The 23,437-nt window shown below is 53.1% G+C and overlaps 1 protein-coding gene and 1 long non-coding RNA gene across 8 annotated transcripts in view; both read right to left on the bottom strand.

The window, feature by feature from the left end:
* Positions 1 to 13,071: 13,071 nt before the first annotated feature.
* On the bottom strand, positions 13,072 to 17,641 carry LOC131829198 (uncharacterized). Of its 2 annotated transcripts, XR_009352767.1 has the most exons (3): positions 17,217 to 17,641; positions 16,894 to 17,112; positions 13,072 to 16,164 (listed from the first exon to the last, which is right to left on the bottom strand). It is a non-coding gene; the product is annotated as an uncharacterized LOC131829198 (long non-coding RNA). The 2 variants fall into 2 exon arrangements; XR_009352766.1 differs by having other exon boundaries at positions 16,894 to 17,641.
* Positions 17,642 to 18,272: 631 nt separating this feature from the next.
* Positions 18,273 to 23,437, bottom strand: part of NUDCD3 (NudC domain containing 3) — a 57,227-nt gene continuing 52,062 nt past the window's right edge. For 2 of the 6 annotated variants that reach the window (XR_009352764.1, XR_009352765.1), the window contains exon 8: positions 18,273 to 18,388. Coding sequence is in view for 3 of the 6 variants with exons in the window: in XM_059170703.1 (XP_059026686.1) it covers positions 19,690 to 19,800; positions 21,898 to 22,086 (300 nt within the window). In the remaining 3 variants the exon portion in view is untranslated. Of the gene's footprint in view, positions 19,801 to 21,890; positions 22,087 to 23,437 lie in introns of all 6 variants that reach the window. The other 4 variants (XR_009352763.1, XM_059170704.1, XM_059170703.1 and 1 more) reach the window with 4 other exon arrangements.

Below are 23,437 nucleotides of genomic sequence, written 5' to 3'. Positions count from 1 at the left end.
CCTAAAACAATGTTGAGTAGTCATGGTGAGAATCTCACTGTGATTCTCAGGGGGAACGTTTTCAGAATTTCACGAGACATACACGGAAGGAGCCATGGTACATGTGGCTCATGTGTCCTTCTATTTAATATGCCCCTTGTAGCAAAGCACAGTGTACTGTTCAGTTTTGTTCCAATTCACTGGAAGAAATTAGTCCAATTACATTTAGTGTGGTTTCTCATACATGTGAACTTACACCCACCATGCGAGTGCTTGTTTTCTGTTTATCTCACCTGTGTTATATGATTTTAATCCTCTTTCCTGACTCTTCTTGGATTATTTATTATCCCATCCCCCCATCTAGTAGCCTAATAGCTATCCACCCCCTTTGCTATTATTTCACTATTTCCTACACACTCTCCTACTGCTCACTCAGTGGTAGAATAGAACATGCCCCCTTTATTTACTAGGGTCTGCCACAAGCCAGCATGCTTTTTTTTTTTTTTTTTAAAGATTTTATTTATTTGACAGAGAGAGACACAGCAAGAGAGGGAGCACAAGCAGGGAGAGTGAGAGAGGGAGAAGCCGGCTTCCTACTGAGCAGGGAGCCCAATGCTGGACTTGATTCCAGGACCCTGGGATCATGATCTGAGCCAAAGGCAGCTGCTCAACAGACTGAGCCACCCAGGCGCCCCTGGCATACTTTTTTTTAACCTCATCCCAGGCCCTATAACATTCTATTTGCTGCATTTCCATCCTCCTCACTTCTGTTGTTGTTACTGTCACATGTTTTATTTTTTACATATTTTCCACCACAGGCAGAATTGTTATTGTTATGGAGTCAATATTCATCTCTGTTAACACTTTCTGTCCGTTGCTCTTTATTCACTCCTGAACTTCTGCCTCCACTTTTGAAGAATATTTTTGCTGCAGAATTCTATAGAATTCTACGTTGTCAGGGCTTTCCGCCTGTCCTTGAAGAGTGTAATTTTATTGCCTTCTGACTATGTGTTTGTGTTGGAGAGTCTGCACTGATTGTTACTGCTTCTTGTCACTCTGGCTTGTTTGAGGCAATCTTTGTGCTTATCCTGGTGGGGATCATGGCGTTTCTTGAATCAGTGGACTCATGGCATTCTCTGATTTTCAGAATTCTCAGCTACCATGTCCTCCAACATTTCTTCTGCTTCAGGAAGAAATTTTTCTTTTCTTGCTTCTTTCTGGGACCCCAGAACTTTTTAACATGTTCCACGATCTGTCACACTCTTCTCTATATTTTCTCTCTCTTCCATCTCTATGCATCAGCTTTGAGATTTCCTCTAGTCCCATCTTAAAACGACTCATTACATTCTAAGTACAAATTATTGTGTTTTCAGCTCTAGACTATGTCATTGAAACTTTTCATCTTATTGTTTTAACACATTAATAGCAATTACTTTAAAGTCTGGTAACTTCAGTATCTGTATCATCTGAGAATTTTTTCCCTGTTTTTTTCTTGGTGTGTCTAGTAATTCATAATTGAAAGGTGGACACTGTCCATGAGAAATTACAGAGGATTTCTCCAGAAAGGATCCACCTTATTCTCCGGGAGCAGCTGGGTGTGGAAGACTCCCTCAATCCTGGTACATGAGGCAGGACTGCTGTCCTGATGTCTGTCCATCCATGGGTCATGCTCATCCCTAATATGTAGCTGTCCCCAGGTCCCAACTCAGATCCTGAGCTCCCATTTTTCTCTTCATAACCATGAAATAGTTGAAAACACCACTGAGCTTTTCACTGCTATCTTAGCTTCTTACCATGTGCATTTGATATGCAGGTGAAGGATTTGGGGGGTAAATGCCTGAATTTGGGGCCTCCAGCGTCTTCAGTACTGGCCATTTCAGCACCCCCCCCCCAAAGAACTTGCTGAAGCTCTGTTGGCTTCTTTACTTCTTAGCAGTGGCAGCTCTATGCCCAGTTTCCCACCTCTCGAAGAGTCTGTAAACACCAGGAGGGTTATAGTGTGCAAAATGTCCACTCACCAATCTCCATTTCTCTCCTAAGACTGGTCTCCTCAACTCCTGGTCATTTGCAGCAGCAGGTTACCTAAACCAATTTTCTTTCTTTTTTTTTCTCATCTGCGTTTACTAGTTGTTCTCTGTGGAAACAGTGTTCTGCTCCACCATGCCATCAAAACTGTAAGTGGAAACTCAAGGAAGGGTCATTTTATAGATGGCACAAAATTCGATGTCTGTCCAGAGGTAAAAGTAATACAAATAATGAGAGAGGTGCCTGGGTGGCTCAGTTGGTAGAGCATCTGACTCTTGGTTTTGGTTTAGGTTGTGATCTCAGGATCTTGAGGTGGAGCCCTGAGTCGGGCTCCTTGTGGGGGGGGGGGGGGTTGCTTGAAGATTCCCTCCCTCTATGCCCCCAAAAGAAATAAACCTTTTTAAAAAAGATTTTATTTATGTATTTATTTATTTGAGAGAGAGAGATAGCACACAAGCAGGGAGAGTGGGAGAGGGAGAAGCAGACTCCCCACTGAGCAGGGAGCCCGATGCGGGGCTCGATCCCAGGACCCTGAGATCATGACCTGAGCCAAAGGCAGATGCTTAGTGGACTGAGCACCGGTCCCCCCCAGGCACTCCTGTATTTTCACTTTCTTGAACAGGCCTTTTGATGCACAAGAATTTTAATTTTAATAAAGTTTGTTTTATCTATTTGTTGCTGTGGCTTGTGCTTTTGCTGCCATATGTAAGAAGGCATTATCAAATCCAAAGTTAGGAAGAATTAGGTTTCCTTTTAGAAGATTCATGGTCTAACTCTTACATTCAGGTGGTTGATCTACTTGGGAGTTAATTTTTGTGTATGGTGTGAGGTAGGGGTCTGACTTCACCCTATGAAACAGGTGGGTTCACAGGGACAGGAATTAGATTAGTGAGTGGGCCTGTAGGTATGTGGGGTGATGGGAAGTGACTGCTGATGGGTGTGTGGCTTTTGGGGGGAGATTAAAATATTCTAAACTTAGTGCTGATGGTTGCATAACTCTGTGAATACATTAAAAACCACCGAATTGTACACTTTAAAAGGGTGAATTTTACGCCATGTGAATTATACCTCAATAAAGCTGTTATTAAAACAAACAAAAAGAGCAGCTGGTGGCCCGTGGGAGGGGACAGGCCTGGCAGCCCCACCTCCTGCTTCCAGGGGAGTAGGCATGCTGCCCTCCCGTGGACCCCGTGGCTGCCGGCCAGGCTCCTGCCCTACACCAGACATGTGGCCCACGCCTGAGTCTTCCTTCCCCTCAGTGCAACATGTCAGGTAATAAAGGGTCTTCTTTCATAAACTTTCCTCCCACTTTGGCCCCAAGCCCAATGCTGTCAGCCCATTATCCTGGCAACTCAGTCCAGAGAGTAAGGCCACAAGCAGCCACTCCTGTGCCCGCCTTTCTTCCTGAGGCATGGACGGAGCCCCAAAGAACAGACAGGCCCCGGTGGTCCCACTGGATTCCTAGGTGAGGTGGAGGCTTGGCTGGGCCCCGTGTGGAAGGTGGGCCTGGACTCAGTCTGTCCCCTGCCGTGAACAGAGCTGGCGAGCTATCTACCTGCTGCCAGGCCAGCCTGGGACATGGGCATGGACTCAGTTTGTGACCAGGCCATCGGGGGTTCCAGACAGGATCTGAGCATTTGGATTCGTGGGCAGCTTCTCAGGAGCCCAAAGTGGTCACTGTCAGTTGCATGAGGCCTCTTTGTGGCTGGTTTTGGGGTGGGAGTATGGAAGTTCCCTCTGTGCAGAGCACAGCATGGCCCCTGGATGTCACAGCCACGGACAACACACTGTCTTCCTGCACTCGGGGGGCAGGGGCTTGGGCAGGAGTCAACATCCTCGCCTGGCACTCAGCAGAGTCCTGGAGAGGTGACATTGGTGGCCTTCCTGGGAAGAGGATGTGTAAAAGGGCTGGAAAGGAGGAGGTAGGGCGCTGGGTGAAGACGATGGCCGAGAGACTGTGTATGGTCCCAAACACACGCTGGCCCCCTTTGTGTGGCAGAGGCTCTGGAGTGGGAGCATAGGGCCTGAGCCAGTCTGACTGGGCTCTCCACACTGGGCCCCAAGGGTACAAATTCCTCCCAGGCCCTGCCTCTCAGCAGGGTGGAGCTCAGAGGAGGCCCTAACATGGCGTCTGAAGGTGTGTGAGGTCACAACAAAGAAGCTGGGAGGGCTGCCCACGTCCTTCCCATCCCCAGCCACAGGCTCCAGGTTGGCTCTGTGGCTTTGGTCTCGAGGCACCTGCCGCTCTTCATCTGGACTCAGCAACTGCTACAGGCCTGCCTTGGCATTTTCACTGCTGTCATTAAGATGCCTCCCCTCGCTGTGGCTGGGTTAGCAGTTCCTGGCCTTTTTGTGCAGAAGCTGTGAGCACCTCAACCTCAGTGGCCTCCCCCAGGGCTCCCGACATGCTGCTGCACAGGGCACAGGCTGGGTCCCCAGGCAGAGGGTCTGGTGCACCTTCCCTGTCCGTGTCCACCCTGAACATCTCAGGGGTCAGGTCCTGTGCAAAGGCCATAGTGAGTGACTGAGGGCATGAGCACTGTCTTCGAGAAGGCTCCCTGAGTGGTGTGCACCTGTCTGCCTTGTCCCTCTGACCTCAGGACCTCTGCTAGGACACACAGCCCCCAGGGGTACTCAGTGTGGTGTCCCCTGCCCCTAGCCCACCCAGCCAGTCTGGGTATGACACGTACCCGTCTGAGGATAATAACCAGGATGTCCTTTTGAAAGGTGATGAACCAAAGGCCAGTCTCCCTGTGCCCCCTTTAGGGCCTGAGCCCACAGCTGAGCGTCTGATTCCCAGGAAAACCGTTCAGCTACACTTAGCACAAAACGGCAGCTCGGGGGTTGAATTCTACCTAGCAGCAAGATTAGCAGCTGACTTTGCAAACTGTTATTTTCATCTCTGGGACTGGCACAGCTGAAAAAAGTGGCCTCCTCTTGTGCCACCTGGGGACGACCGCCCCCCACCCCCGACACTCCTGGCCCAAGGCCTGCTCACCTCCCTTCCTCACTGGTGGGGATCTGTGAGTCCCAGGATGTGGAGCAGAAGGATCCCAAGAGTCTCCAGAGAGGAATGCCAGCCCCCCCGGTCTCCGCCCTGCTGCCCTCCCGTGTCCACACCCGAGGTCCTGCACTGCCCATCCCATGCTGGGTAACAATAGCCCTGGACTTTGTGCTCCACAGACAAGGGGTCTGTGGGGCTGGGGTCCCTCCCTCGCTGCAGGATGCCCTGGAGAACTTCCTCACCCACCACCTGCCTTCTTGCTGCTGAGGCAGCCTGAACTGGCCAAGCTGTCCCGCAGGAGTGATCCTGTTATGGTCCCTGCTTTTACAGAGAAAATCCTGTTAACCTCCAGCTCTAGAAGAGGGTGCTGCAGACACATCTCCCAGCTCCTCTCCCCTGGACACAATCCAACAGACACTACAAATAGACCCTGACATGGAAAAGAGAAGGCAGACAGGCCAAGGGCCTCAGGACTTGAAAACCAGGTGCCATGTGATGCTGGGCACAGAGGCCTGTGCCCCGAGCTGCCACCAGGTGTCCAGAGGACAGGAGAAGCTGCTCTGGGTGAAGTAGGGGAGGGGAGACAGCATCTAGGAGCCCCAAGCCCAGCCCAGGGGGACCTCTCCCACCCTCACAGGCAGAAGCATGGCAAGGATTCTGAGAACCAAACGGCAAGAACACAGTCCACAAAAGGAGGTCAGAAGCCACATGCAGAAGGGAGGCTGCCTTGCTAAAATAGTGAAGACTGTCCTCACTGAGCAATCGACCCATCCAGGCTACAGGAGGAAGTCCTGCACCCCACCAGAACTGGGGAAGCACAGTGAGAATGAGGAAAGACAGTGCACAGGTGCCCAGGCCAAGATAAAGCAGATGCTGGGAGGACCGGACAAGGGTTCTAAAGCAGTCATCACAAACATACCTCAACAAGCAATTATAAACTCTCTGGAAACAAATAAAGACATAAAATCTCAGCTAAGAAGTTGTATGCTTCTTCTCTCTAAAAAGAAATGTTCTATAAAGTAAAAATTAATGGAAAGGAAAAATATACTAACGAAGTTAAGCACGTTGTCAGGAGCCTCCACAGCAGAGTAGAGACCACGGAAGACAGAACCAGTACACCTGAAGACAGACCGACACAGGGCACGCGTCCTAAACAACAAAGAGAAGACAGACTGGGAAACAGAATGAACAGAGCCTCCAGGATCTGTGGGACACCACCACAAGATCTAACATTCACGTCAGTGGAATCCCAGAAGACAGAAAAAATGGGAAGGGGGGGCAGAAAAATAATTAAAGGAGTAACATCTGAAAATGCCCCAATTTTGACAAAAGACATAAACCTACAAATTCAATAAGCTAAGCAAGCCCCAGCAGGGGACCCTAAAAAGATCCACACCAAGACACGTTATGATTGAAGTTCTGAAAACCAGGGGTACCTGGGTGGCTCATGTGGTTACAAGTCCAACTCTTGATTTCAGCTATAGTCATGATGTCAGGGTCGTGAGATGGAGCCCAGAATCAGGCTCCCTGCTGGGTATGGAGCCTGCTTGAGATTCCCTCTCTCCTCTCTGTCCCTCTCGCTCCTAAAAAAACAAACAAAAAAATCCACCACCACCAAAAACAACAAAATGAAAGAACTTCTGAAAACTGAAGACAAAGAAGAAAAACATCTTAAAAGCAGCTGGACAGAGGTGACGAATCTCTAGCAGAAGAGCAACACTGACAAAACGACAGGCTTATCCCCTGTAGTCACGGTGGGCAGACGTGAGCAGCCTGGTCTACGCCACATCACCGTGAACACGCCCAGTCTCAGCCCATCTCCGAAGCTAAGCAGGGTGGGGCCTGCTTACTTGGATGGGAGAAGTGAGCAGCCCAACTCACCTCAAGTGTCAACAGAAAGGAAATGTCACAATCACACGCTCCACAGCCAGTGAAAGTATCCCTCGGGAGTACAGGGAAACAAAGATAGTCCCAGATGAAGACACTCGGACCTGTCTTTAGAGTATGGCTGAGGAAGGGTCCCCAGACAAATCTTCTTTGGGAGAAGAATGATCAAAGGGTGAAATTAAGGGCAGACATAACAGACAACTTCACATGATGAGATTCTGTCATCTGTCCTATGGCTGAAGTTCTCACGCCATCTAATGGGGCTCCTAAAAGAGAACAAAGACAACTGTAGAAGTAAAATTTTGGAGGATAAAGAGACATTAACAGAAGTAAGGTTTCTACACCTGCTCAAAGCGACAGCAGTCATATGTGTACATGGAGATGCATACAGAAACCCCCAAATAACAACACGAGGCGATTTACTAAAAACATGACCGATAAACCAGAAGGGAATTACGTTAGAGGCTCAGGAAATCTGCAGGAAGGCAAAGAAAACCAAACAGGAATGATGTGAAGAGAACAAACAGGAAGCAAATAACGAAGCGGAATAAAGCCTAACACAGCAATGATTACTTTAAGCACATGTGGTCTAAGCATCCCAATCAAAAGACAGGTTGGCAGGATGGATAAAAACATGCCCTAACTATGTGCCACCTTGGAGGAACTCAGTTCACAGAAAAGCTGAGGGTAAAATGTTGGGGAAATACACATGATGTAATCATTGATCACAAATACTATTTCTGTTAATGTGGCAGGAGTGGTCATGTTACGTTGAGGTAAAGCGGACTCCAGAGCAAAGAAAACTACCTGGGACAAAGAAGGACATTATGTAAGGATAAAATGACCAAACTGCCCAACAGGAAGAACAGTCCTAAATGTGTGTGCACCAAACAACAGAGCTCCCGAATCCATGAAGCAAAACCGGGACATCGGAAAGCAGAAGCTGACAAATGCGCAGTTAAAGCTGGGACCTCCAGCAACTTTGATGATACTACTAAGAATGAACCAGGATATAGCAGAACTGAATACCAACATCAATTATCAGGACTAAATGTCTATGGAACACTCTCTCCACCCAGCAGCAGAATACACAAAAGTTCTTAAGTGCCCACTGACACTCACTGACACAGGCAATATCCTGGGTCCTAAAACAAACATTAACAAATTTAAAAGAACTGCAGTCACACAGGCAATAATGGAATTGAAGTAGAAACCCATTAGAGAAAGACAACAGAAAAAAATCTCCAAACACTTGCTTGGAAATTTAACAATACATTTCTGAAAGAGGAAATCTCAAAGGAAATTAAGATATACATGATTGAATGAAAAAAAAAACCGAAAGTTGCTGGATGCAGCTAAAGCAGTGCTGAAAGGGAAATTTATAGCATCACGCTTACATCAGAAAAGAAGATCATAAATCAAATACCTAAGTTCCAACCTCAAGAAACTAGAAAAAAAAAAAAAAAGAAACTAGAAAAAGTGCAAAACAAGCCCAAATAAAGCAGAAGGAAGAAGATACAAAAGATAGAAGAAATTGATGAAACAGAAAACAGAAACTGTAGGAACAAAAATAATGAAATGAAAAGCTAATAAAAACAAAAGGATTAAATAGCCTCTCTCAAGACTGACAAAGACAGAAAAAGAAGACACAGGATATAATAACAGATCCTGAAGCCAATAAAACGAGAATAAGAGGGTGGTGTGAGCAGTTTTATCCTCAGAAATTGGACAACTTAGAAGAAATAGATCAATTTCTTTAAAAAATCACAAACCACCAAAACTCAGATCAAATAGACAACCCAAACAGACTTATAACCATTTAAAAAACTGAACACACAAGAAAACCACAGAAAAATCTCTCATGAACTTCTATATGTAAACAGAATCCTCAGTAAAATATTAGCAAGTTGAAACCAACAGCAAATAAATCAAATGTGATTTATTCCAAGGATGCAAGGCAAGTTCAATATTCAAAAATCAATCATTGTAACACACCATATCAACAGGTTAAAGGTAAAAGAAATCATATCATATAAACTTATGCAGAAAAACGTATTTGACAAAATTCACAATACATTCATGAAAAGACTCTCAGTGCACTAGGAACAAAAATGAATTTCTTCAACCTCATAAAGAGCATCTACCAAAAATCTAAAGCTAACATCATACTTACTGGTGAAACTGGACAGTTTTCTAAGTTCTGATATGAGGCAAGGAAGTCTGCACTCACCACCCTTAGCTAGCATAGTACTAGCCAGCACAGACAATGCAAAAAGGAAGTAAAAATAAATCAAAGGCACCCAGATTGGAAATAAATAAACAGAACTATCTTTATTTGTAGATGACTGACTACAAAGAAAATAGAATCTGGGCGCCTGGGTGGCTCAGTGGGTTAAGCCGCTGCCTTCGGCTCAGGTCATGATCTCAGGGTCATGGGATCGAGTCCCGCATCGGGCTCTCTGCTCAGCAGGGAGCCTGCTTCCCTTCCTCTCTCTCTACCTGCCTCTCCGTCTACTTGTGATTTCTCTATGTCAAATAAATAAATAAAAATCTTTAAAAAAAAATAAAATAAAAAAAAAAGAAAATAGAATCTTAAGGAATCTACAAAAAACTCCTATAACTAATAAATGAATTTAGTAAGGTCACAGGATATAAGATTGACAAAAGTCCACTTCATTTATATGTGCTAACAACAAACAAGAATAAACCAATACTAAAGATGTAGTACAACTTACAATTGGCCCAAAGAACACAAAATACTTAGGTATAAATCTAACAGAACATGTACAGTGTCTACCTGAGGACAGTTACACAACACTCACGGAAGAAATGAAAGACTGAAATGTTTGGGAGAGACATACCATGTTCATGGATTGGAAGGTGTTGGTTCCTCCCAAATTGATCTACAGGTTTGATGCAATTCTTACCAAAAGCCCAGGGAGATGTTTTATAGACACAGAGGGGCTTATTCTAAGCTGTTATGAAAAGGGAAACACCCCAGAATAACGGAAACAACAATGAATAAGAGTAACATACAGTGTCATGGCCGACCACTTGGCTCAAGGAATGAAGACAGGGTGGTGATGCAGGGGGCAGACATGTAGATCCACGGAGCAGAGATGAAAACCCAGGAGCAGATCCACAAAAATGTGTCCAATTAATTTATGAAAAAGGGGCAAAAACAATTAAGTGGAAAAGAGAGAGTCTTTTCAATAAATGGTGCTGGAACTTAAGCTCTATTACAAAACTGTGATCACCAAGACAGGATGGTACTGGCACAAGAACACACACATAGATCAATGGAACAGAAGAGAGAGCCCAGAAATGGACCCTCAACTCTATGATCAACTAATCTTTAACAAAGCAGGAAAGAATGTCCAATGGAAAAAGACAGTCTCTTCAACAAATGATGTTGTGAAAATTGGAGAGCCACATGCAGAAGGATAAAACTGGGTCATTTCCTTACAACACACACAAAAATAGACCCAAAATGAATGAAAGACCTCAATGTGAGAAAGAAATCCTTCAAGATCCTTGAGGAAAACACAGGCAGCAACTTCTTCCTAGACACATCGCCAAAGGCAAAGGAAGCAAAGGCAAAAATGAACTATTGGGACCTCATCAAGCTCAAAAGCTTTTGCACAGCAAAGAAAACAGTCAACAAAACCAAAAGACAACTGACAGAAGAGGAGAAGATATTCACAAATGACATATCAGATAAAGGGCTATTATCCAAAATCTACGAAGAATTCATCAAACTCAACACCCAAAGAACAAATAATCCAGTCAAGAAATGGTTAGAACATGAACAGTCATTTCTGCGAAGAAGACATCTGAATGGCCAACAGACACATGACAAAGTGCTCCACATCACTCAGCATCAGGGAAATACAAATCAAAACCACAATGAGATACCACCTCACACCAGTCAGAATGGCTAAAATTAACAAGTCAGGAAATGACAGATGCTGGTGAGGATGTGGAGAAAGGGGAACCTCCTACATTGTTGGTGGGAATGCAAGCTGGTGCAGCCACTCTGGAAACAGCATGGAGGTTCCTCAAAAAGTTGAAAATAGGGCTACCCAATTGTACTACTGGTATTTACCCTAAAGATACAAATGTAGCGATCTGAAGGGGCATAGGCACTCAAATGTTTATAGCAGCAATGTCCACAATAGCCAAACTATGGAAAGAACCTAGATGTCCATCAGCAGATGAGTGGATAAAGAAGATGTGGTTCATATATACAATGGAATACTATGCAACCATCAAAAGAAATGAAATCTTGTCATTTGTGACAACATGGATGGAACTAGAGGGTATTAGGCTGAACGAAATAAGTCAATCAGAGAAAGACAATTATCATATGATCTCCCTGATACGAGAAATTTGAGAGGCAGGGCGGGGGGGTTGTGGGGGGTAGGGAAGGAAAAAATGAAACAAGATGGGATCAGGAGGGAGACAAACCGAAAGAGACTCTTAATCTCACAAAACAAACTGAGGGTTGCCAGGAGTAGGGGGGTTGGGAGAGGGGGGTGGGGTTATGGACATTGGGGAGGGTATGTGGCTATGGTGAGTGCTGTGAAGTGTGTAACCTGGCAATTCACAGACCTGTACCCCTGGGACTAATTATACATTATATGCTAATAAAAATAATTATAAATAAATAAATTAAAATGGAACTTGGGAAAATAAGCAGTGCTGCAGCAACTGCTCAATCACAGGCCAACCTAATCCCAAACTTCACTCTTTACACAAAAATTAACTCAAAACAGATCGCGGACATAAGTGAAAATATGAACTATACGATTATAAGAAAAAAATAGGAGGAATCTTTGAGATCTACATAAAGATCTTCCATAAAGATACTAGAAAGCATTCATCAGAGTTTAAGAAGCTGGACCCCAAGACATTAAAGTTTTTGTTCTGAGAAAGAGTCAGTTAAAAGGGTAAGACTGATTAGAGACTGCAGGAAACTATTTGCAAGTCACACATCTGACAAGGAGCTTTTATCTAGAATATATTTTATTTTATTTTTTAAAAAGATTTTATTTGACAGGCAGAGATCACAAGCAGGCAGGCAGGCAGGCAGAAGAGAGAGGGGGAAGCAGGCTCCCTGCTGAGCAGAGAGCCCAATGCAGGGCTCAATCCCAGGACCCTTGAGACCATGACCTGACCCAAAGGCAGAGGCTTTAACCCACTGAGCCACCCCGGTGCCCCTAAAATATATTTTAAAGAATTAAAAGTTGACATTAAAACAATTGATCCAATTAGAAAACAGGCCAAAGATGGGGCAGACATTTCAGAGAGACACATGGCTGACAAAGGCCATGACAAGGTTGGTCAGCTGGCCACTGGGGAAATGTAGGTCACAACCTGGCCAGGTGCCAGGACACAGGGGTCAGAAAGGTCCCCAGTGTAAGGGTCCTGCTGCAGTGGTGGTCATGTGACCATCCTGGAGGGCAGGGCCTGAGACGGGTGTTGGAGGGCTAGTCAGTGTCCTCACAGCTGGCTCCTTCCAAGGCTCTGGGTGAGAATCCCTCTCCTCACCTTTCCCACCTTCCAGAGGCGCCCAAGCTCCTTGGCTCATGGCTCTGGCCATCTTCAATACCAGCCTTAGACTTGCACCTTAGGATTTAAAAGCCTTTGTGATTACACTGGTCCACCCAGGTAATCCAGAATTTTTTTTTTTAAAGATTTATTTGATAGAGATCACAAGGAGGCAGAGAGGCAGGCAGAGAGAGGGGGAAGCAGGCTCCCCGCTGAGCAGAGTCCAATGTGGGGCTCGATCCCAGGACCCCAGGATCACAAACTGAGCTGAAGGCAGAGGCTTAACCCACTGACCACCCAGGCATCCCCAAAATATTCTTATCTCAAGTCAAAGAATTCCTTCATTTCACCTGACCTTCATAGCCTCATATGGCCTATTCCTGGGTTCTGAGGACGAGGACAGGACGTCTGCGGGGTGCTTTCTGCCTGTCACAGCACCAAATGTGGTAGGCTGCAGCGGAGCTAGAGTTCTCCCATGGGAGAGTGAAAGAACACAGCCTCGCTGGAAACTCGTCTGACAGTTTCTCGTGAAGTTCAGTGTCCATTTACGTGACCCAACAACTGTGCAAGATCTTGGGCATTTACCCCCAAAGGAAGGAAAACTTACATTCACACAAAAAGCCTACTCGGGAACACTCATAGCACTTTATTTCTAGTAGACAGACTGGAGACCACCCAAGGGTCCTGGGGTGATGGGTGGCCCGTTTGCAGCCGAGGTCAGGCAGCCAGCAGGTACAAGAGTCAGCTACTGATACTTGGTGAGCTCCGGTGAACCGCCCAGTACACAAGTGAAAACCCGACGTCACAAAGACATGGACAGTGCATTCCGGGAGCATGGACTGCAGTGGCGGGGAGCCGATGAGAGTTTGCCAGGATTAGGGATGGGGTCAGCATGCCCAGGGCAGACCCCGTGGTTCCATGTCCCCATTGTGGCAGCAAGTGCACAGAGAGGGCCGTGACTCTCACACAGTGCTGCACACGCACGCACACACACCCACTGTGGGGCCTGGAGAACAGGACTCAGAATGAGTTCTGTGGGCTGTCCCAGTGATTGTCGGGCTGGCTCCAGGGGACAGGGACACTTCACAACTGACTCTACCACTGACCACAAACACAGGTCTGAATTGCAGGCGGGTCCACCTGTATGTAAATTTTTTTCCGATAAATACAGCAGAAAGTGCAAATGTATGTTTTCTTCTTTATGATTCCTTAGTGCTGTCTCCCGGCCTCCCACACAGTGAGAACGCAGTACGTACTACATGACACGCAAAGTGCGTGTTCACCAATGGCTACTCTATCGACACGGCTTCGGTCAACAGCCAGGTGGTATGGTAGCTTGAGGGGGTCCAAAGTTGTGTGGCTGGGACCCCCTGCGCTGTTGAAGCCCCAACTGTACCTCCAAATCAGAAGTTAGAAGTTGACCCAGAAGCTGCCCTGGACCCCATCTGCTCAAGTGAGGAAAACAGCCCCTGGCTGTGCGTGGAGCTCCCCCCTGCTCTCCCTCTCCCACTGGCCAGTGCGGACACTGGGATCCTACTTTTCTGAGGCATCGGCCAGTAGGAGGGGGGTGGGGTGGTCAGAGCCCACCCTTCTGCCATCCTGGGACCTCTACACAGGCTCTGCTGGAGCCACCCCCTCCCACACCACCCTCCTCAACACCCCCAGGCTCTCAGGACCTGACTAGACTGACAGAGGCTCTGCCAGGGCTGTGGGGCAGACGTAAGTCTGGACCTTGGTCCTGGTGCTGGGCGACCCCCGGCTGAGCCATGCCGGCTTGGGACTGGGCAAGACAGAGTACAGGGAAGAAGCCACAGCCATCAGGGACAATCCCTCCATGACCAGAGCCCTCGTGCCCAAGGCAACAGCCCGGCACAGAGGAGTTTCTGGGGCTTCTGTAACCAACAGGCTCAGGGACCTCACACAGGTTTGGCCTTAGCTCTGGAAGAAGGATGTCTGACATCAAGGCGAGGGCACCCCCTTGCCTGCTCTGCTTAGGGACGCATAGCTCCACCCCCCATTTCAAGGTCATGTTCCCTTCTCCAACCATGAGCCTCCGGCCCCTTTGAAGAGGGGTTGGCGAGGACCCCTGGCCTGCCGTTACCATGTACGGGGACACGACCCAGGTTCGGGGGCAGGGGAGACCCTCTCACAGGTCTACCTCTCACAGCCTGCCACCTCCTACAGACTCAATGCCCCTACTGCCCTCTCGCGGAGGCTGAGATGCAGGGCCTGGTCACTTCTCCATTCTGGGTAGCCCCTCACCTGTCCTGGGTCACGGGCTAGGACCGATGGCACCTGAAATGGAGCTCCAGCCTCCGTGGCCACAGAGGGGACCTGCCACTGTGTGCCTCCTGTGCCGCGTCTAGCCCAGCCCCTCCATCTGCCTGCAACCCAACCCCGGAGCCCTGTCCGCATAGCACCCAAGGCCTCTCCCACTGGCCCCTGTGCCCTGAGCACATCCCTGCCCCCGGAACCTACCTGGGCCATCCCCTAGGCCAGGGCGCCCAGCTGGGCCCCACACAGGGCCAGGTTGGTGGGGGAGAGGCCGCCCATCCAGAGGTGGGTCACAGGCAAGCCCATGGTAAGCAGGCAGCGTGGTGGGGCTGTGGGGTCAACTCTGCCTCTGCCACAGCCACAGCTGCCGGACCCGGCTGGCTCCCAAGTTTACGCAGAAATCAGAATTTTTGGAAAAACCTCATCTTCACCACCAGCAACAAATGAAAAGACACTGTAATGGGTATGGCGTTTCCCTCTGGGAAGATGAGAAGGTTCTGGAGATGGACGGATGGTGGCGGCTGCACCAGGGGAACGTGTTCCATGCACCTGAACATAGTTATGACAGTAGGGAATGGGCCCCGAGGCACAGTATCATTAAGGGCATGGGTGCCAGGTTCCCTCTTGCCTAGAGGTCGGGGAGGAAGGCAGCCCTGAGCTAGTGGGGAGGGGTGTCCCTCTCTGAAGGGGGTGTAGTAGTGACAGCTGCCCCACACTCTGGTGGCTGGACCAGGGGTCTGTGGGGTCCGGAGGGTTCCTGGAGGCAAGGGGGCAGCATCCCACCCCCAGTGACAGTGCACACACCCCCAGGTGCTGAGGCCTCTGTGCGGGATGATCTTGCAGCCAAGAACATGGAGGAGCAGAAGGCCCCTCCACACCTCCATGGTGCCCTCTGGCTTGGGGTGGGGTCAGGAGCCACTCAGGCGCACACAGCTTCCAGGGTGGACATCTGTGTGGTCATAGCACCCGCAGGAGGGGCCCTGGAGGGGCTGACAGGTACCCCTGCAAGACCTGCCATCCCGCACACCCGGGCGCCGGCCTGCACCTTTCTGCCAGGCAAAGGCCTCTCCTCTCCAGTGTACATCAGAAGCTGCTCCCTGCCCCAGACTTCAGAAATTGGGGTCAAAGCTAAGGCCTGACCCTCGTCTTCAAGTCCTGAGCTGGTGGGACCTCTCCATCCCCACTCCTGGCCCTGAGGGGGGCGGTGCCCCGCGTGATCTGCTGAACCCTCCCCAGTCCCGTCACTAGCCCCAATCACCCGGAGTTCTGATGAGCCACTTACCTCACCTGTAAACACGGGGTGCACACCATCTTGTGGCTGGCATCAGGGGCGTTGACAATCCCCGCTGAGACCAACAGGTACCCAGGGTGACCTTCATGGCCTCTGATGATGTGTCCGGTGCTCCTGCCTGCCTCGCCTTAACCAAGAGGATTGACACAGCTGTCTAGAGACAAAAGCAGGGACGCGCCTGGCTTGTGGGGCAGTCCTGAGGCAGCCAGGTATCCCCAAAGGAGTCTTCAAGGAAGCTGCCGCTTGGGAGGGGGGAGTCAGGGGGGCTGGGTTGAGTCCTACCACTTTCCCCACCAGAGGTGATCTCCAGTGATGTGCCCCCAAACCCTCCATCTGACATCTTGGCAGGAGGGTGGTCTGGTCACAGGGTGGGCAAGGCACCCAAGTGCCTGGGGGTTTAGGCAGGGAGGTGTCTGGAGCGCCCAGTCTGGGGGAGGGAGGAGCCCACGGAGCTGTGTGGCAGGATGAGAGACCTCTCCCCCAGCCCCGTGGCTGCTCTCACAGCGCGGCTCAGGACAGTTCCCTCTTCCATGCCTCTGCCTCCAGCAGCCCCTCTGTGGACCGCTCAGCACTGGAGGCTGACAGGTGATCCGCAAGGCCCTGCCTCATGCACAGGTGCCAGTGAAGCCCAGCATTCCTTGGGCCTGGCACACACTGGACAGCTCCTTAGTCCCCTGCTGCGGCCCACCAGGAGACATTCCCCAGGCCACAGGACCGTCCTGGCCCCAACCCCTGGAAGGTTACCACCTGGGCAGCTTCTCAAACCCCCTGCCCTGCGGGAGAAGCCTCCAGCTTTTCAATCTCCATAGCCACACTGGGACCCCTCCTTGGGGAGGGGCGCCTGAGCCATTGGTTCACTTGGCAAATGACGCGGGGGGCTTACCCCCCACCTGCAGAGCGTCCTTCAGTGCCAGGCCTGTGCTGCACGGACGGCAGAAGCAGGGGAGTGCTGTGGGGCTGGAGCAAGGAGCGAGGAGCAAGGAGCCAGCAGGCACCACAGGGTGTGGGGCAGGAGTGGGTCCAACTAGAGCCTCAGGGCATCACTTCTCTGTGGCCATGATACAGCATTTGGAATAGAATGTCCCCAAAGGTCCATTCGCCTCTGGCAAGAAAGCGTGGGAAGCAGCAGGAGAAAGTCAGAGGCCTGGCTTGGTTTCCTCCTCCAGGGAAAGCAGTCTCGGGCCAGCCCAGCAGGACAGCACCTACCCTGGACAAGCACACCAGGCTGCCGGGGCTCCTGTCCGCAGCTGGAGCATGACTCTGTCCCACATTGGCTAGTGTCCATGAACTGGTCCTGCCCAACACCGTCCAGGCAGGCAGCAGCAGCCCAGCCCAACCCCTCCAAGCATGCTGGGGGCAAGGGCTGTTGCAGTCCGCAGCAGGAGAGGACATGAGGCGGCACCCAGCTTGGCACTCGGTGGCCGAGGCCTGGGCAGCTCTGAGGCCCCGCAGCAAGCTGACATCTGACGGCAGGCCAGGTGCAAAGAGTCGGAGCAAGCAAGAAGACCACCAGGCTTGAGCAGACAGTGGGGTGGGGGCAGATGGTTCCAGAAGCTGGGACGAGCGCCCAGCCACGTCCATGTAAGCGCCAGCCTGCCCGTGCAGCAGACCCAGGTTGGTGGCCTCGGGGCTGTCCCAGGCACACATGTGGGCACCTTGGCACAGCGGTTGTCACTTCCCAGATGTATTTCCACAGGGAACACGTACTGTTCACCCTCCTACACACTTGGGAGCAAACTGTTCAAAGATGGGGCCACTCGTCCCCGATGGGTTATGCCTAGTCCTGGACATCTGCATGCTAATGAACCATGCATCCTCCCTCCATTCATTCAAGAAGCACCACCAGGTCCTGCCCACTGAGCACAGTCCCCAGGGACAGGGGTGACACGATCCCACGGAGCCCGCCAGGGTGCAGGCAGGATGAGAGCGCCCAGCACAGTGGGGCCAGCGCTGTTCCACAGGGCGCAGGAGGAGGGGTCCTCTGGTGGAGGCTTCGGGACCCTGTGCTCACCTTGGGTTTTCAGGACCTGCTGGAAACCCCTGTGAGCTCTGCAGCCGCAATCCTTTTTTCTAGAGCAAAACCTCTGATCTCCTGAAAATCACACGTCAGAGACAAGTGATATTCAAAAGACACAGAAATGCCCCACTCTGGGGTCTGGTTTGTATGGAGCCGGGGACCTCACAGCTGGAGTTCCGGAAACATCCACATGCACACACACACACAGAAGTCTCGGCAGCAAATGACACACACAGACACCACCGTGCTTAAACACAGATTTATTGCAAACCGACACTGGAGAGGGACTTCGCAGGCGGGCACCCTGCTCTCCGCGGACCTCGGCTGACGGAGCTCAGTGGCCGATTGGCGGTGGCCGTGTCTGGAGAGAGAAAACACGCAGGCTGCACCGGCTCCAGGGCCCAGGCCGGCAGCAAGGGTCAGAGGACACCCGTGAGGACAGCCCACCCTCCGCCACATGGACCAGCACCTCAGCCCGGCCCACCACTCCCAGACGCCGGGGAGCCACTGTCACAACAGGCAGGATGGGCAGAAACCAACACTGACTATAATGTCAGACAGGGGAAGACAAGGGACCACAGAGTCCACGGCTCCCCAACTCCCAAGTAGCTGGGGTGCAGGCGCATGCCGCACCTCGTCATGCCAGAAGACCCTCACGGCGTGGTCCAAGGCCCGAGACCACCCAGAACAGTTCTAACACAAGGCGCCGGTGACGTGGGACAGGCGTGCACATTCCAGAGGCCCCGAGGACGAGTCTCAGCAGCTCCATGACTGGCCGCAGAGCCAACTACAGGAGACAGGGCTCCGCATCCCCGAAAATGCTCCCCCCTAGCGACCTGGTATCTGCACTTCCCTTAACGGCACCAGAGCCACCCGAGGCTTCCCAGGGATATTGGGAAGGAGGCATTCAGGTATCCCCACCCATTTCTGGCCTCCGGGAGCCACATACCTGCCCCCACAGGACTGACGAGCCAGTTCCCACCTACTCGGGTGATGGGGGCTGTTCCCAAAAGGACCATCACCCAGAAAGGAGTCCCTGTCAGCCGGAAGGACAGAGCCACGAGGGGAGGCCCCGGGAGACGCACTGGCCGATAGCCCAACACACCACGGTCCCGGCTGGCGGAGCAGGGGCACAGCAGACACAGGAGAAGGGGCGCCGCACTCTGCTCTCCCGAGGATACCCAGTTGGCTCTCTGACAACAACCGGGTCCCACGAGAAGACATGGAGAACAGTTCCTGCTGTGCCTGTGGCCACTCGGGGCTGTGTCCCCAAGTTCAGAAGCAGCGACCAGGACCCACCTTCTGCTGCTCTGCAACGGGGCTGAGCAGGCAGCGGACGCATACAAACGCCAAGCGACACCACACGCGCACAGGTGCAGGAAGAGGTCACGGACAGGGCGCCCCCCCACCCCCCGCAGGTCAGCAGCTGGCCTGGCACCCACGCCCAGCCCCCAGCACGAGGAAAGCAAGCAGAGCGTGCGCACAGCAGCCAGAGGAGAGCGGGTGGCCGGCGTCCCGCTCGCCCCGTGCTGCTCCCAACAGTCCAGAGATGCAGCGCCCGGCACCGCGGGTCCACCCTGGAAAGGAACGACGGCGAGGGCAAACCCGCCAGCAAGTCCCTGGCAGGAGGGAGCCCGGGGCGCGCTCCCTTTCCTCTGGGCACTAGAACTGCACGGCCCCCGGGGAGATGTTGAACATGGCCGGGTCGAATCGCTGGCCTCGGAAGGGGGAGCCTTCAGCATCCCAGCCCTTCTTCAGCATCTCATGGACTTTCTACAAACAGAAAACAGACAGAGGTTAACGCACGGCCCAGAACAGGACTCGTTCCCATTCTCTACACAAGGATCTGCCATCCCTCCTGCCCATGCCCCCTCTCCTTCGGCATTAAACTCAGTGGTGCAGCCACGAGCATGGCCGACAAGTCCCAAGGTTAACGGATCTCTGCCAACCTGGGGTGCATAACCACACCGAGGGCCTAGAAAGCACCTCAGCCCCTCACAGGCCCAACCACCCCTCCTCTCCAGCTCCTGCTGCCCCTTCCAAGCCCCTTCCCCACCAGCCACTCTCTGGACAGGAGCCCCAGGTGAGCCCTGACCACTGGTGAGGACTGTGTACTGGGGCCACCCAGGGTCGTCCAACTCCCGCTACCCCCCCACTGCACCCCCAGGCCCTGTCTCCTCGGGAGCCACCAGCCAGTCCTGCTCACCCCCTGCCCCCAAATTTCCTACTTCTCCCGGGGACCTGCTTCCCTCTAGTTCAAACGTCCATGGCCATATGCTTCCCCAGATCTGGCTCCCTCACCACCAGCTCCTGGCACAGTGCTCCTGCCTTCATGCTCGTGGTCCGAACCCACTCCCCACATGATGCATCCCTCACAGCCACGTGCGAGGACGGTCCACGTGTGAACACACCCTCCCGAAATCGCTACTGAGCCCAGAGGAGTCCTGGACAGCAGTGCTGGTGCCAGCCATTCGAGAGTGGGTCACCTGGCTGAGGGGCACAGCAGCCCCCGGCTCCCCCATGTGGGCTCGGAGTGCCCGACATGCACGTGCCCCAGAGCCACACGCCGCCCCTGGCACACGTCAAGTCCTCGTGGGGCCCCCTTCCGACTCGAGGCACAGAGACCTGTGAGATGGCAGCACCGCTAAAGCTCTTCTTCAGATACGTCCCTATTGGGTGTCTGTCCCTGGGCCCGTCAGTGAGAGCCTCCTGCTCCCACGCAGGTGTATGTGGGCCTGGGAGCCCAGCCACTTGCAGGCGGCGGTGCTCGGGGCCCCTCCATGGCCCCGAACTCACACGGCTTTCTTCTGGTGGCCACAGGCAGCAGTCCCATAACGGCCCAAGGCAGTTACCAATGCCCACAAGGGCAAGGCCCCCACCTGCGAGCTTGGCTGCGACAGTGGGAGACACAGGCCACCTCGGCCCCTCCAGCCCTGTAGGCCCAGGTGGTCAGGGAGCCTGACCAGGGGAAGGTTCGGAGACTCGGGGCAGGAAGACTGAGGCAGGAGGACTGAGGCAGCAGTCCTGAGGAGGACTGCGGGATTGGGGCCGCAGCCCTGGTGCCCGAGCCACCCGGCCACCTTGGACACGAGCTGGTACCAGCACCTGCTCCTCTCAGGGGAGCTGGAGTCCATGACCCAGCCAGCACTGCCCGACCGGCGTGCAATTGCACTCCCTGAGTGACCGCCGCGGGAACGAGGCTGCATGGGGGCCCTGAGGAAAGGGCGGCAGGAGCAACACCGGGAGGAACAGTGAGGACGCCTCAATCCTGAGTGGCATGGGGGCTGTGTCCACACAGGTGGAACAAACGAGGAACTCTGCCCCCGCAACACGGGCCCTCGCCACTGCCCATCACGCAGAGAAGCGCACACAAGCCGGAGGGAAGCGACCCTTCCTCGCCTCAGCGGCCACACAAGGAAAAACAAGCGCGCCCAGCCCACCTGCACTCCCGCCCCCGGCACATGCTATGCGCTGTGGACCTCTGCCTATGCATGGTATGGACGACCTCTGCCCACGCGGACCCCTCCTGCCCCTCCTCCGACGTTGCAAGGGGACTCGGAAGGATGCTTTCTTTCATCCCGTGGGCCCTGCAGCAAGGCTGGGCCTGGCTCCCCACAACTCTGCAGAGGGTCCTCCTGGGGCTCAGGGAGGGGCTATCTGGGTACCCCCACACCCCGACCCCAGACAGCCGGCCTCGCGTGCACGGTCCCACATCTATGTGGCCCAGCTGCGCGTCCCAGCCCTGCCCCCTCAGGCTCTGGAGCACAGTGGAAACGGCGCCCCACCCCACAGCCCCGGCAAGGACCCCGCGGCATACCCCCCCGCCCCCCACCCAGCGGCCCCCAGCGCCCCCACCCACACACCCCTCACCAGCTCATGGCTCTGCGGCTTGCCCTGCAGCTTTTGGTGGTAGTCGAAGGTGAGCCTGTCCAGTACGGCGTGCTCCTCCTCGTCCACCGTGGCCATGGAGCGCTCCTTGTTGATCTTGTCGATGTCGATGTGCTCCTCGCCCTCCAGGACAGCGCTCCACCAGTACTCGCCCACCTTGCTCAAGCTCACCTGGGACATGCGGGCACACAGCGCTCCGTGTGGGGGAGGCTCTCGTCGCCCGCCACCCTGGATTCTCCCAGAGGCGGAGGACCCGTGGGTGTGAGTGCCCCACACCTGCTCTGCGGCCGGGACCCCAGCCTGGCCCCTACCCCGGCCTCCCTACACCGCCAGGGACAGGGGCCTCCATCCACATCCTTTTCCCTTGTCCTTCTGGCTCACCCACGACACCCCCAAGGACCTCTCCTGCTTCCAGCACAACCCCAAAGCCAGGGTAGCGCACAGACAGGACCCAGACAGCATGCTTCCCTGTGGGCTGGTAGCGGAGCTCCTCAGGGGCCAAGAATGGGCTGGCAGGTGGCCCACTGTCCACGTAGTCTCCAAAAGCACGAAACCCCCAATCACACCCTGAAGGCTGGGAGGTAGGGCAGGTAAGACTGGCCTGCGCCGGGTTAGCTGTCACTCAGAGCAGCACCCCAAGGAGAGGAGGGTTCTTGGCCAGAGGACAACTGTGACACCACAGGCCCGGAACTGGCCCCTATCAGGGATGGCTGTGAGAACACCATGTGCCTGAGCCCAGCCCCCCCGAATGTCGGCCCTGGCCACCAAAGCAGGGCTCCATCCCAGTCCTGCAGAAGGACTCGGGGTGCAGGCACAGAGGCAGGGCAGGCCACACAACGAGAGGGTGTCCGGGTAACAGCAGGGTGTCAATGTCCGAGGATGGAATAAGCCTCTCCCGTGCTGAGTACCCCAGCGGGGGTGGGGCGTGAAGACGGGAGGATGAAGCCGTGGGCTCGGAGACGAGGGACTGCTCCCTGCCAACACCACGGCCGGTGTCTGGGGTAGACTGGATTCGCAGATGCTCCGTTTAGCCATTTCTCCCGGACTCTGCTCCTCAGTAACCTGACCCAGACCTCTGAGACCCCAGAGTCGAGAATGCAGCCCCCCTCCACCGAATACAGATCTGGGTTCCAATGCACGAGAACCTTCCGGGGGAGAGGCCTCATTGTTCCTGCTGTTCCTGGACAGCACTCCGAGGCGCTTCCAGGCCGCTCTCCCTCTGGGGGACAGAGACCCTCAGGCTCTTCCCACCTGAAGGCCCCCTGTCATCACCTCTGTAGAGGGCACTGCACACACCCCGGAGTTAGCACCTCACACGCCTGACCGTGCAGGGCTAAGGGCAGAGCTGCTCTGTGGCCATCAGCCCCATCTCCCAAGGCCACGGCAGGGGTCAGCCCCGCACTGCCAGGAGCCCCGCTGCCGGCCCTTCCACATGGATGGATAACCACGTTGCAGGACAGTCCGACTCTGCAAACAAGGAGCTCCTGGGCCCTGCTACCTGCACGGGCCCTTCGTAAACCCA

This window comes from Mustela lutreola, chromosome 4 (assembly GCF_030435805.1).
Source record: "Mustela lutreola isolate mMusLut2 chromosome 4, mMusLut2.pri, whole genome shotgun sequence".
Lineage (NCBI taxonomy): Eukaryota > Metazoa > Chordata > Mammalia > Carnivora > Mustelidae > Mustela > Mustela lutreola.
The sequence above is the reverse complement of the archived record's forward strand: the minus strand, read 5'-3'. Positions and strand labels throughout refer to the sequence as shown.